The sequence below is a fragment of the Chiroxiphia lanceolata genome, chromosome 27 (assembly GCF_009829145.1).
Source record: "Chiroxiphia lanceolata isolate bChiLan1 chromosome 27, bChiLan1.pri, whole genome shotgun sequence".
NCBI lineage: Eukaryota > Metazoa > Chordata > Aves > Passeriformes > Pipridae > Chiroxiphia > Chiroxiphia lanceolata.
The window spans coordinates 106,947-121,889 of NC_045663.1; the positions used below are offsets into that span (position 1 = coordinate 106,947).

General features: G+C 45.4%; 2 protein-coding genes across 4 annotated transcripts in view; both read right to left on the reverse strand.

Annotated features, from left to right (window-relative positions):
• Window positions 1-14,284, reverse strand: part of CELF5 (CUGBP Elav-like family member 5) — a 55,520-nt gene extending 41,236 nt beyond the window's left edge. The window contains exon 1 of the mRNA XM_032711775.1: window positions 14,256-14,284. The gene's annotated coding sequence lies outside the window, so the exon portion shown is untranslated. The remainder of the gene's footprint in view (window positions 1-14,255) is intronic.
• On the reverse strand, window positions 4,786-14,666 carry NCLN (nicalin). Of its 3 annotated transcripts, none has more exons than XM_032711768.1 (15): window positions 14,403-14,666; window positions 11,935-12,125; window positions 11,582-11,726; window positions 10,888-10,982; window positions 10,574-10,654; window positions 10,271-10,374; window positions 9,753-9,841; window positions 9,430-9,569; window positions 8,826-9,004; window positions 8,517-8,604; window positions 8,362-8,400; window positions 8,082-8,242; window positions 7,412-7,465; window positions 7,243-7,321; window positions 4,786-5,923 (listed from the first exon to the last, which is right to left on the reverse strand). In XM_032711768.1, the coding sequence occupies exons 1-15, from the start codon at window positions 14,581-14,583 to the stop codon at window positions 5,864-5,866; spliced, it is 1,686 nt and encodes a 561-aa protein (XP_032567659.1). In that variant the 5' UTR covers window positions 14,584-14,666; the 3' UTR covers window positions 4,786-5,863. The 3 variants fall into 3 exon arrangements, with proteins under 3 accessions (XP_032567659.1, XP_032567658.1, XP_032567660.1); XM_032711767.1 differs by having other exon boundaries at window positions 8,082-8,245; window positions 14,403-14,648; XM_032711769.1 differs by having other exon boundaries at window positions 5,434-5,923; window positions 8,082-8,245; window positions 11,941-12,125; window positions 14,403-14,623.
• Window positions 14,667-14,943: the final 277 nt, after the last annotated feature.

Consider the following 14,943-nt stretch of genomic DNA (forward strand, 5'->3'; position numbering starts at 1 on the left):
ACATAGAGGAAACACAAAGGATGCCAACATGAGGTATACAAACCATCTTACTCAATAGTCAACAAAATGTAAGTCAGTAACAGATGTAGATGAGCTAAAGTACTCCACAAGAGACAGAAGCCATCTACCCCTGGAAAGCCAGGTTGTGGTCATGTCCCTCACCAGCACAGACCTCAAGTCTGCATGAGACCAGAGGTGCTGAAGTCTCACTTCACAGCACTGGCTCTAGTTTCAGTTGCTTATTACAAGCTACTTCTTGAAAAGAGAAGTCTCTAGTCTTCTCAGCATGACCACCACCTCAGTGAGGAAGCCCCATCAACATGAGAAAGAGGCCCCAGATGAGAATCCTTGTCTTTATATGCCAGTGCACCTAAGGAAAAGTAAATAGATTGAAGGTGTCCAAGATTCTTCATCTTATAATTTCTTGACAGCAGCATCAATCTCGGGAATGATCTCCAGCTCCTTCCACTGTTCTGTGGACAGTGCAATCCCTAGAAACAGGAGCAGGAGAGGTTTCAGAGGGGTAAGCATCAAGTAGCACACCTGACTGGCTTCTTCAGACTAGCTGCAGATGGGAAAGCTGGAATCTGAGACAGAGGCACAGTCCAGAAACAGAAGCAATCTTCTAAGCATGGCAGTTGTAGCAGCACTGCAGCATCCTTAGCAAGAAGTACCTGATGCTATCACAGAAGCACCATCTGAGAATACAAGCTCAAATTGCCTTTCCTGAGTCCCACAGTTTCTTATGGGCTATTCTCTAGTACAAATTCCCACTCATATGAGCCGGGAAGAAATTCTAGGAGAACCTTACTCCACACAGCAGTTAAGACACCATCCTTTGAATGGCCCAAAGGAAATAATGCCAACTCTAGCTCTGTTTAAAAAAAACTGCTGATAACAAGGAATCACTAGTGTGGCTTAAACAATAAAAAGAACTGGTTTCTTTTTAGATTCAGCAGAGGTAAGGTCTTTATATCCTCTCCCTTTCTCTTACAAAACAGACACTATAGTGAAATTGCTGCATGGGTTTCCAGTCAGATATTGTCAGCTAGTTCCTTTTGGGTTTGTTAAGAATTACATTAAAGAACTGAGGCCCATGCTTTATTAAATTATCTAGACAAAGATCAGGGGTCAAGAACTCTTCAGAAAAACAGTAGATGTGGTATTTAAATGAAAAAAACATTTCTTCATGATCTCTGCTTTAACTGACAGATCTTCTGTCTTACATTGTGGGCATGCTTTTTCCCTCCTGGAAGGAGTTCACAATGCTCCTTTCCCTCTCTGCTCCCAATGGCACAGAAAAGCTTGAGGGCTTTGCTTCCCATTTTCATTACAGGGTACACAGCTCCCTCCAAGAGAGTAATTTGTACTTGCAACTTCTCTGAAAGAAATTAATCTGAAAGGAAAACCATGCTTAGTCGTCCAATATTATAGGTTATGCTCAATGATCTCAGAGGTCTTTTCCAACCTAATTAATTCCATGAAGCAAACCAAGCTGAAACAAATTAATCTACCCTCACACAAAAATCTATAGCAAGGATCAAAGGATTCCTCAAGAAATCCCACATTAACTGAATTTATGCTGGGCACAATACACAGGGCAGGTGAAAAGAGTCCAGGGCCTGTGAACTTGCAGGCAAGATGGCAAGTCACTATCAAAATGCCAAAGCATTTCTTCTTGAAAGAAGGGTCTTAACACGGAGAACCCCTTTAGAGGGGCCACTAGAGGAGGCAGAATGAACATACAACGTACAACGTTTGACTCTCCCTTTCTGTAGTGTTTAGGTCACTTTCTCACTCCACAACTATGACCACTGTCCATGTAAGACTTGGACAAACTCATGCTCAGGGAACAGATCTCTTGCAATGAGATAATAGTTGAATAGTTGAATAACTTGAATAAATAGTTTAGTGTTCAAATGGTCATTTGGTAATGACAGAGGCACAACAATCTCTTTGAGCGCAGTGTTGGCTTCTAAGGTAACCAGTTTCTCACAGTATCAAAGCTGTTTTGCATAGAAACTTTACAGGAATTCACTCACCTCAAGGTGGTGGAGTCGTGTCTGGAATTTGTAAATGTTTTGTGTCATACTATTTTACTTTTGACTATATAGAAGGGAGGAAGCCTTTAAACACATGGATTTTCTTCCTTTTTGTAGAGGGATCTATTCCTCCAAATAATGCAAGGAGACTCCATTTTTTTGAGCTTCCATCAGCAAATAGTTCTCTGACAAATCTGTCCATCAAACCTACTCACTCACTTTATTTTTCCAAGGGAAAAAGAGACAAACAAATAAGAAAATGAAAAAAAGTTAAAATACTTAAATATTATTACATTTATGGTCCAAAAAATATGTAAATCAACTGCAGTGAATTTTCTATTAGCTTTTAAATATTCACCTCAATATACATTTGTTCTTTAGGGCACACAAGAGATAAATAATTGAGTTAACATTGCTAGATAAATCAAGTCTTTTTCCTGAGCTGCAAATATTCCAGATTATAACCTTGAAGTTGCTATGCAATAACTACAAATGGAAACTAAACAGATCAAAGTGAGCAAGCAGGAGCCCACACTCAAGCACCCAGAGGCCTAATTTACTGAGACATATAGTAGCAGCCCCATCATTTCAGATCAGTGAGTCAAGACTGAATGGCTCTGAAATGTAAAACCCAGCTTGGCCACAGGGAGCAGGAGAAGCTTGGGATTTGAGCTTGTGCTATGAACAATATGAGAGTGCAAGATTTAAAACAAACAAAAACTCTCAAAACCAAGCCCCACAACAATTTTGGGTAGCCGTGGTTTTGAACATCTGAACAGACTGTGGTAACTCTTTCAGCTGCAGATAGCGAGATACCTAATTCCATTTTGGCTTCAGGATCTTCTCTGCACTGAGTACAAGAATGGAGTTCATATTGCACAGCGTTAGTTATCTCCTAACAATAAACGAACCTCTCTTATGTGGGAGATAAACTACAATAGTCCAAACTACTTGCATAAAATCCCCACTAGTGCTCATGGAGGTGGGAGTAGACAGAAGGCATTAACAACTTCAGTTAAACCCTGCTGGAAAAGGTAAAGTCAGACAAATAGCAAAGAAAATGGGTTTCTGGCATCAGCTGCTAGCCACTTGTGTATATGTGCACATATGCTTTCCATGTTCTTACCTATAGGCCAGGCAAACTCCTCACAAGAGAAGGACAGGTAAAAATAAGGGCAACAAGAATCAGCTACACAGAGCTCTTCTGCAGTGTTGTGGAGAACTTTTATTTTATCATGACACCTGTTGAATTTCTGCCTTTGTGTGCTGTGTTGGTGTCAGAATTGATCAGATATGCTGCAGTGTGGCTCAGCACCAGAGTCTATTTGCAAGCTTCTCTGTTAACTTACCAAAGAAAACAACAATGTGGAAATAGCAATGTGGGAACTAAATTCAATCCCAGGATGGGCACGGTGTTCCAGCCATGAGAAAGTTCGAATCTGTTTATCTCAGATTTGAGCATATATGTTTCAGCACACATGCTCTTTGATCAAAAACTCTCATCTGTAGTAAAAACTACTTGCTAAGGCAGCCAGCTAGAGAAACACAAAATGCATCCAAAAGAATTATGGGACAAATTAACCTTGTGTGGGAGAGAGTGATATACTGTCCCAACTGCCCTTCAGGTTTATCAACTCATAAATCTTATCCATCTTTCTTTTAAGTTGTTGGCACTGCATCAGGAGTGTTAACAGTTCATTGTTGAGACCACATGCAGCTAAAGTGTTTTCTTTAGTGCTACAGCATTGACGGGGACACAACTGCAACTACACTTGGGTTGCCTTGGTGGAAGTTTTTGACTCTGAACTTTGAGTTTCTCATCTGGAAGACTGAGGGCTGCACTGAATAATGTTCCAGGCCTGTTCTGTTCACTCTTGCCCACTGCTGGCAAATTTTATAATCATTAACTCAAGCTGCAGCAGGATTGCTAATCATTTTTTCTATTTTTCTCAGCAAAGTAACAGACTGAATAATTAGGACTGGTTAAGTAATCTGCTGGATTGGAGGGAACACCACCTCCCTAAGTTTAACACACTAGAAATGTATGATGCAGCTGGAGGACTTTGAAACTACTTCCAGACATTCAGAGCCTACAGAGTTCTTCAGATAACCACTGTACCATGCATGTTCTGAACCTACCCAGCACAGAGAATGCACCTTCCCATGGCACATATTGTAATGTCTATGGGCACAGCACAAAAGCCAGTGGAAAACAATCAAGGCTTGTCTTTCAGGCACTTCAGCAATTTCTGAAGTCATTATAAATTCATTTGGCAAAGGAGTGTCATGAACACTTCATGCATGCAGAGAGACATATTTCAAATAAGCACTCAAAGATCAGGAAAAGGCAGGTTTCCCTTGTAGGGCTGATATTTCAGGAGTGCTTGGCACCATGCCACCTGGTGATATGATGGTGAGCTGCTGACACCAGCATCTATCCTGGAAAAGACAAGACCCTTTAAAAAACAAATTGCTACACATTTAAAGTAGCAGAAAGCACATCATGGGGTAAGGGTACTCCAAGAAGGAGACTACGGTGAAACAAAGAAAGATGCATGGAAATCAGTGCTTTGGTGCCCATCCAAAGGACAAGGCCAGTGACTGGTCACAACCACCCCTTTTTTAACAAGCACGTGCACAGCAGCTGTGTGCAGACAAGAATGCACAGCTTGACTTTTCCATGCATACAAAAAAAAAAAGAGGTACACCTTCATTCAAACCCACAATAGCTTTTCAGCCCCTGTAAAATACACTATTTTAATTATAAGTAGTAGTGTAAAGAATAATAATAAAAAAAAAAAGGTATCCACTGTGGCTTGTGAAAAGATGTCATGTACATAGGACAGATCAGAGGAAGGACTCAAACCTTGCAGGGTGGCAGGAACAATACTTCATCAGGTTATCTTCTAGAACTACAACTAGTCTAGGACTTGTAGTCAGTATCTTGATATATTTTCCAGGTCTGGGCTGCTCTTGCTCTTGTTATTGATGCAACCAGCTTGTTTAAGTACATGGAACAGCACAGAACACAATCCTGCAGCAGTTGGGACAACAGAACACCCCTCAAAGATCAAGCAAGAGTTTAGCACAGAGTGGTGGCAGCCGTGAACTGTCCAAAGACCATAAACTTCCAGAGTAACCAAGTGCACAGCAAAATGCATCCTCCAACACGGACAGGAGAGAACCTGTCCTGGCAAGAACCCTAATACCAGAAACTCATCTCAGCAATCTTTGCTCGTCCTGGCAATAACAGTCCGGATCACTCACAGTGCACCTCCTAAAAGGGCATGAGTTACTGCAGTCTAAACAAAATGCAAAAAGGTGCTTGCTTGCTTGCTCAGCACACCTCACTAAAGCCAGGCAGTGAATTTAAGGAAGAGGTACCATAAGGAAACATGCTAATTGCATTCACTTTAATTTTAAACAACTGCTCCGAGTCCTTGTCTGGTGGGCAGAGATAACACGTCACTCTGTAGTTTCAGTTTCCAAGTTGGCTGTATGACACATGTCCATGAAGGTGTTGGACTTTGTTTTACACTCATAGAAGCTGCCCAGAATAAGACTGCAGGAATTGGTGGAGTCTCTGAGCCTCTCTCTCACCAAAATGCAAAGGAAAACAGACACGGTGCAAGTCAGGGGAAGAAGGTGAAGAAAAGCACTTAAAAGGTGCACAAGAGTTAAAATTTCATTTTCTTTATGCCTTCCTCCCCTCTGTACAGTAGCAAAGAGGAAGAGAAATAGCAGGGTTCAATGGAAGGCAGAAGGTTTCCGATGGGCTCACCGATGGCTCAGTGCTGCTGGGTGGGTGATGACTTGTTGCTTCACTGCTGCTTGGTTTTAAGGGATAATCTCTGTATCATCTTGTAAAGGAGACCAAAGTGCTGGAAAAAGAACGAAAAGAAATAACCGTGAATGTTCTAAACAGACAGAAAACTTAGTAGAAGGCTTAAAACAATACCAACGTGCAAATGCAGTACCTAGTTTAGTTTGAATCATCCACTAGCACTCTCACCCTGAATGAGATTTGATGAATTAAGAGGAATTATGACAATGAAGCCAGTTACTTCAAGTTGTACAGAAAGTGATGGCTTACAAAAGTGTTTGTGTAGGTGTGTATCACCCCTTTGTGAAGATGCAACCACTTGTTAAAGATTTTATTTTTTTTGATGCAATTCTGTTCCTTCTGAAGGGGAGAAAGCTTCAGATTCCAACACCTGCAGGATCCTGGTCACTGTAGAAACACTGCTGCCAGCAGTGTCACAAACGTAAAAACAAACCAGGCAAACACAGAGATTCCCAGTAATTCACAATCCTTTAACCAGATCTTCTCCTGCACCATTTCACCAGTGACTTAGAAATTAACTTAATTCCTCTTTTGATTTTGCTTTGGTTACTTGTGTTTTGATTCAATAACAGCTACTTCAAATATTTGACCGAGATCTAGGCTTCAAACAATTTCAAATTCAAACACAAAAGTAAGGAAGATAGCTGACAAAGTATATGTTTTCCTTTCTTTTTATGTTGTTACATTGTATTTTTAAATGCTCACAGTTTCCCCAAACAAATAACAAACACAACACAAAGAGATCAAAATTGAGAGTGACCTAAAATGCTTCCCTTTCATTCATGTTCTTCATGAGTCCAGGCAGGATCAGAAGCCTCGTTCACAGTGGCTTGGTTAACACTTACACAAAAACATTACATATAAACAGACTGGCCAAGGCAGGGAGTATCACATTTCCAGGATTACTGGCACAGGATGTATTTATGGTTTCATTGAAAAAAGAAACCAAAACTCTGAAGATGCATTTCTAAGTTGCATCCCAAGTTCAGATATTTCCTAACACTACCTCACTACAAGCAACAAACTTTTAACATTACAGCAAATTTTAGTTGCCTTGAGTAGTCTCAGTTTGAAGGCAAAATAGCTTAGCAAGTGAGTTATGCATGTCCTTGACTACAAGAAACAGCTCTAAAAAACCAGTTTTGCACTAGAATGGCAAGAGACTGCCTTCAGCACAGCCAACTGAAATACTCAAAGACATACACCAAAACAGCCAGCTGTTCTGGATAACTGCTTTTAGAGTGGGATGGCATTATCGTTCCAGCTTTAGTGCTGGGACTGTGTGAACACCAGTTACTGTGCTACCATGATTTATAAGGAAAACAATACATCTGTTTCCTGCTTCTCTTCTCTTACCTGCACTGCAACATAGGCAACGCCCAAGTAGGCTGCAATACAGACAGCTAGAAGCAGGTCAAAGATCGCTGGCTTGACCCTGTCATAAAGGAAGTACACATGAAATTGCTACAGCAGTTGCTGCCACGGAGTGAGACAATAGCCCAACGTGCTCAAGGGAATTCCATACCTGTATGCATTCATCACCTGTTTCAGCTGGTCATAGAAAACAAACTCAGGATCCCTGTGCAAAGAAGAAATTTTTCAGATTCTATTACACTTCTTGACACTGCAGTGAGGACAGCCCAGACCTGTCCCCAAAGAGTCCACCCAACCAGAGACAGGGAAGCATGACCACCTCGCATACTAATTTTGAGCTGATTTTAGTCATCAGGTCTTTCTTTTCCCCAAATCAGAAGCCTAAGGACACAATTCAGAACACATGCTATTCAGCTGTCTCCAAAGAGCCATGTGAAAGATTCCTCCCGGTGTTCACTAAACTGCTTCAGCCTAAGCAGGTAAGATGGGATGTAAGCTGCCCTTTTGCAATTAATGAAAGCTGTCTAGGAGACCTCAGTCTTTTCCTGCACTCAGAGTGGGAAAGGTGGAACCAAAACAGTGAAAAAACAAGCTCTTCAGACAGAGGGAGCTGCTGGGTCTTGTTACTGTGCTGTGAGGAATGGTAAACAGCTTTCTCTAGGAGAACAGAGAGCATGAACCAAAACTGTCAGAAGAGCAGAAAAGAGCAATCCCTTCCAGCTGCATGCCAAGAAACCAGAAAAGCTGCAGCTCAGAGACAGTTCTTTAGAGGGGGAAGCCAGTTTGCATGCCCTGGCTGGTTCTTTCATCTCCTTTCTTACCGTTTGTCTGCCTTTACATGATGCTGCTTGACATCCTTCAGGTAGCGTCCCATATAATATTCTAAGGTGTTGAGGAAGGTGCTGTCTTTATCAATCAGCTGGGCAGCCCTGGGTTGACTGCTCAGCCAGTCCATCACTGACTCCAGTTGCTCCTGCTGGATCTGCTACAGAAAAATACCACCAAATAAAGGGCATCAACTACACACATGCTGAGACCAGACCGCTCTCCCAGACTCTAGATTCTTTCTTCCCACAGGTTACAAAACCACACTATGCTCACCATCTGATCTGTGAAGATCTGCATATCTGCAGGTGCTCCCTGCAATGGAAACAAAAAAAAAAAAAGAAACAAACAAGCAATCCAGGCTATTGGTGAGAGCAAGCTTGGTTGGGCAGGACAAGTCTGGTCAGCACTGCACAGTGGGCAGCTCTTACCTTGTCTGTTAAATTGTAGATGACCCTTGTCAAAGCTTCAGCAATGATCCTAGTATTCCTGATCAGTGCTTTAGTGTCTATCCGTGCCCTAAAGAAAAAAGAGGGGATTATGGACTTGCCAATGGCATCAGCTTCCTCGAGAAACAACCCTTTTTCACTGCATCATGCACGAGCCTGAATCCAGAGCCCAACTCGTGGTGTTTTTGTCACCTGTCTCCTGACCATCAGAACAACAGAAGCAGCTGTGAAACCAATTTGGGTCTATGGGCTGGATTTAAACTGCAGCCTTCCTTCCCTAAGGCCTCTCACCTCCTGTCCATGATGCTGTTGCGAAGGCTGTCACGGTGGCTCTCCAGGTGGGAGATGGTGAATGCTGGCAAGCGTCGGATCGCAAACCGCTCGTGCTCCCATGCCAGCATGTCCTCAGCCAAGTTAATCTTCTTGTGCACCATGGAAAACTTCACCTCTGGGAACTGGCTGGCAACAACCTGAGGGAAAGGACAAGCCATACACGGCTGTCATGCTACCCACTGCATTATCCCATCATGCACTGCCCTGTCTGCCTAGACCCACTTTTTCTGCATTCCAGAAGGTAAACACACCTCCACCTGTAAGGTGCAGTTATTGCCATTATAAAGCTGGTTTCATATCAAAAAGAGCTGTTTTAATGTCACTACAGGGTTAACATAAGGAAACCATAAGGAAGTGCAGTGGAAAATGCAGCAGATCTACTCTGCTTCATTTAGAACTGCAGCATGAGAATTTGTCTGCACTCCAAATCAAGTGACCATAAATAATACATGAAATATTGCAATGGCACACCATTTCTTTACATCGTCCTTCCTCTCTTGGAGAGCTGCAGCTCCCCACACTAAGTCCCAAGTTCCCATGTACCTAAAATGCTTTTCATTACCATCTCCAGTTCTCTCAGAAATGCATGCTGCAAGGTCCCCTCCTTGGGAGGCTTTGAGACATGGAGATGAAGGCTATTGCCTCTGCCCAGAGTATCAAGGCAGAGAACAAATGCTACGTTGTCCTGCAGCAGGCTGGAATCTGAAACAGAAAAAAACGAACTTTTATTGCTATGTCTTGTGCTGGGACTTCCATCCCAAAAAAGCAAGGCTCACACAAGGAGATTCTCACAGGAGGACTGACAATTAATAACAGACATTTAACACAACTCTATTGACACAGACTTTGCCACAGAACATGCTGGAATCTCAGCCCCTTACTCACCAGTGTGGTCCAAATTGTCTTCCAGCCACCTCTTAGTTCCTTGATAATTAAACTTGCCACCTCCAGATGCAAAGAACAGCAAGTTATACCTGCCCATCAAAGAGGCCAGAAAAGCGTTAGCATGCTGCACTCCCAAGAACTCCTTTACTCAGTCTTCGAGGTGTGGTAAAACCACAACTACTAGCACCTGACATCCAAGGCAAACTGTCCATTAACAAACACTTCCTACATGCCACATACTCAGGTAATGGCAAGACAGATTAAAAGGGGGAGTTCCCGTTGCTTGAGGTTGGAATCTACTTCCCATATCATTCCCTCTACTTGTCCCTAAGCTTGAGCGGAGCAACAGCAAAGAGAACAGAGGAAGGAGCTTGGCCATTAACAGCAGCTGTACTCAGATGGAAACAAAACAGAGCAAACTGAAGGACTGTTTGTAACGCCCTGCAGGTCTGGAGCAAAAGCCCATCTTATCTGTCCTCAGTTACACACATTTAAGTATAAACAGGGCAGTTTCTTACCCAGCATGGGTACGTCTGTAGGTGTAGAGCCGGGAAAACAGCCTGGCCAGTTCCAGAAGCACTGAGGTACCACTGCCATTGGAGTCAGCACCGTGTGACAGCCACTGCAGGATGAAGCGGGACAAAGACAAGGTGACAAACCTACACTGATTCTCACATACCAGAAAAACTTCAAGATAGCACACCACCACGCTTCACTTGTAACTGCCCCACATCCTTAAGGCCAAGAAAAGACACATGGGCAAAGGCCATATGGGGGAAAAAAGACAGGAACAGAGAGCTGCAGGAAAAAAGAATACTCACTGGAGCCACTCCAAAAGAATCATAGTGGGCAACTATCACAACTGTGGGCAGGTCTTCGCCACCCAGCCCTGTTAGCCTTCCCTGCAGAGGAAAGAGAGCAGTGTCACTCCACGTCACCTCTTGTGTACCTGTACAAAGACAGCTTTATTTCTACATGCCTGCTGAGTCTGCCCTGGCCTTAGTTTTGAGGACTCCAGATACTTACATGGCTGAGACTCCCTTGACTTGCCCTAACCGTCCAAATGTCTGATGAAGTCCCAATAAAATAATTCATTCCATCAACATTGCCAGTTTGAATCCATATAACTACTCACCTCCACACTGGGTATAAGCCAGTCATTGATAGCTTTGCTTTGGGCCCCACTGGTCACCATCTGGAAGCCATTGGCAGTTGCCGTGTGCAGCAGAACTAGAACAAAAAAACCCCAAAACCACAATGTACACCCGGGGAAGTTTCATCCCTTTATTTTCCTTGCTAACTGCACTTTGAAAAGGCCAGCTTTAAACCATTTAAGCCCTCTCACTTGTCACTTGTGTTTATGCAATGACACAGTTTCTTGGTGACCATACATCTTCATTCTGTCCTAAAACAAAAACTTTTCTCCAGCACTTCTAAAGTTAATCATAAACAGCAGGTCAATAAGACAGTCAAGTTATTTACAAGGAGATACATGGAAGCACCAAACGGAGTTGCGGTCAGACAAAAAGCTTCAGCTTCTACCAACACACCACCGTCACTTAACATCTTCAATGTTGGTTTTAACCTAGTTTTGATTTATATCTTATTTGCAACAGTGTGAAGCTGAGAACTTCATGCAACTGTATTTCCAAATACAGTCAAGTAATACTCTCTCATACTGAGTTTTTCTTCCACTGACTCTCAAAACACTTTGACAAAGTCAGAATAAACATGAATGTGACAGAACAGTGGTTCATGGTGTATAGGACACAGCAGACTGCTCCCAGGCCTGTCTTCCTCAAACCTTTCCCCCACTTGTTAGAACTCACCTTCTGCAGCTGAGGCAGAACCCTGTGATGCAGAAGCAGCCCGTGTTTGTTCATAGATAGACAGCAGCTCTTCATCTTCCACTGCAAAGTAGACTGGCACAATGGTTTCCATAGCAAGCATTTCTGGCTCTATCTCCATGAATTGCTGAGGATTTAAGTGAGACACAAACTTAGCATCTGCTAAACATGAAAGAGGGCAGGAAAATATTAACAACCAAAGCAGAGAGGTAAGTTTTAATATTAGAATATGACTTGTTGTGCATTACAACAGGAGCTTCCAGTCCTGCAGCAACCCAAGCTTCTCTCAAATAAATCTCCCATCGGAAGAGAAAGAAAACTTTATTTTTTTTTACCCTTACAACATCCTGCGGAACAGAAGAGATAGATCGTGGCAAGATGATGACCACAGCCCCAGCTGACTGGCGGAGAGCCTTCTGGTACTGCTCGTAGGAGAAATCCACCAGCCGCATCATGACGCAGCGGCGGCTCAGGACATCCGCCTCTACTGTGCGTGCTTCTGTGTTGAGCACTGCGCTCCTGGTGCCTGGCAGCAGAGAACAGCAACAGGCCTTGTCAGTTGCTTCAACTTATGCTTTCAACATATCCCCTTTGCTCGAGCCTAGCTCCTTCTCAGAACAGTCTTTGTGACAGTTTGATGAACTTCAGAGCAGCCAGGACCTGCAGAAAGCTAAGTCCGCCTCTTCCTCCTCATCCAAGAAGGAGCAGAGATCTGTGGTTTTTCTTGCATCCATCAGAGCAAAACCTCTGCGGCCATGTCCTGCCAGACTCCCCTTATTCCAGCATTATACAGCCTTGCCCACCTTCCAGTCTACCTGCTCAACACAACCACACAGGCTGTTTGCTCACCTGCACCTGACGCCTGCTGGCAGCAACACCTCTGGAGAGAGCCTGGTCTCTCTAGAGCCTTCTGCATCCCCCAGCTGTAGGATCACCCCTGCATGCAGAGGATGGAGGCTGTGCAGAGACACCAGGCTACCCTGTGTCACCCAAAAGGCTGCTCTTGCCCACCCACAAGGACAGGTCTGTAGCTGGGGAAGTAACAGATGAGCAGGCTGCTCCTAGCTGCTCGCTCTCTCCTACTCTCAGCTTCAGCATATCAAATCCCCTACATGGAAATGCAATTCTTTGGGAGAACAGCAGTCTGCAGGCTTGCCAGCAGCTCCTGCATTCTCCAAGGGAGGACCAAAAGGACATCTTGTACAGAGAGGTTCAAATCCACCTTACAATTTATAATGCTCCAAATTCAGTTTCTTCTTCTATAACTCTGGCACCTACAGAGGACCTCATCCCTCTACACCCCCCCAGAGTCAGGGATGGAACAAGGTGCTCCAGAAGGCATCTGAGCCTCTGTTCAAAGAGGAGTGCTGCTAAGTGTTAGATTTAAACCTGACTTAGCTTAACTTTAGTTTGGTCTCATCAAAGGTCATAGAATCGCCATACACCCGTAAACAGAGTCGAGGCATGATGTAAATTCTCCTCACAGAACCCTGACACTGTATAACAAACAAGTATTAAGAACACCCCTGCTCCAATCAGAAAAAAAATGATTCAAAAGGAGGATAATCCCTCCTCAGTTTCCCAAAGAATGATGTGTAAACATAACAATATGTGGACCCAAAATTCTGCTCCTCTGACACCTAAACAGAGCAGACACAACAGTATTTTCTGACAGCACAGCAAGACGGGTTGATTTTCTGTAGTTTCTCTATAGAGAGATGGTTAATAATAATTCATTTACAAACTAAAGAACTCTATCAGCATTAGAGGAAGTCCAAGTTTGTTCTTAAGTTGCTCTATGACTGATGCTGACAAAAAAACTCTTCCCCCTGCAAGAAGAGACTGAGCAGCAACGTGCATTTGTTCTTTTTGGCTGGAACAACAAGTAGCTTTTATCCTGAAGGACATCTCAGAACACACAAGGTACAGGACCATCAGCTACCCAAAGGGGGTACGAAGGAGCAAAGGAAACACACAATCCATCCAAGTGGCAGAGGAAACCTGAGGCTGTAATGCCAGATTGTTAACATAAGTCTGAAACTTCGGAAGAGTCACTCATGAACAGAGCACATGTCCTGGCCTGGAATAAAATATCTACAGAAGACTCAGAAACAACCCTTGATTCTGGGTCCGTGAGTGCACAGGGGTGGAGGCTGAGGGTTACAGCACTTCAAGGATTCACACAACAGGGTGTGTTTCTGGCTTGGAAAGGTGTTGCACAATCAGCAGCCTGGAAGTAACAGAACAGAGGAAGTCAACTGTAACCCAACAGAAGAATTGTAACAGGATAGGCCCTGAAATGAAGCCACTGGAGCAACAGATACTGCTGAGAATGAAGAAGAGATGGGAATCAACCTGTCAAGAGAGGAGTCAAAGGCAAGAGAACAAAACTGAGCTCACGACCAAGTGTCCCAGAATGCAGGAGGGATGCAGCTGGACTCCTCGACACACAGAGAGCTCAGCCATAGACAAGCCCGTGGGGTCCTTGGCTACCTCTAGGTCACCACGGTGGAGCTCTCAGCACCGTCCTGGCAGTGCTGAGCCTGGGCTCCTGCGCCCTCCCCCGCTCCTGGGCCTGGCCCCGGGCCCGGCTGACCGTCTCCCAGAGCCCCCGCGAGCCCTCCTGCGGCCTCTTCTGGGCCGGGCTGCCCTCCACGGGCCGCCCGCGGCTCCGCGGCCTACCCGAGGTTCCTCCCCGGGGGGTCGAGGTTCCTCCCAGGGCCCACCACCCCTGAAGAGGCCGCTGCCCGGGGTCCGACCTCCCGGAAGAGCCGAGCCCGACCGGGCCGCGCGGTTCTCTCACCGTAGGGCTGCCCGCCCAGCTCGTACTGCTGCATGCGGTAGACCGTAAACTCGTGCGCGGCCTCGGCGGCGGGCGGCGGGCCCAGAAGCAGGAGCACGGCGGGCACGAAGAGCAGGACGCTGAGCGGGAGGCACGAGGCCTTGAGCACCGACTCCAGCACCTCGCCCGCCTCCTCCAGCATCGCCGCGGTCCCGGCACCGCGGCCTGCTCGGCACGCGCGGTACGCACAGCCCGCCCCCGCGGCCTGCCGGGACCTGTAGTTCGCGTCCCGTAGCAAAGGCTGCTGGGAGATGTAGTCGCGGCCAGCCCTGCCGGGCCTGCAGGGGGCGCCACGGCCCGGCCCAGAGCGGCCCCGAGCGCGGGACGGGACGGGGTGGGACGGGACAGGACGGGGTGGGACGGAAGGGAACGGGACTGGGCGGGACGGGGGATTCCCGCTGTCACCGTGAGCGGGGTGATCCCCCTGTCCTGGGAACGGGAGGGCGGGCTCCGGCTGTCCCGGGCCTACAGGGAACGTCTGCCGGGTGCTGCCCGGCTTCTG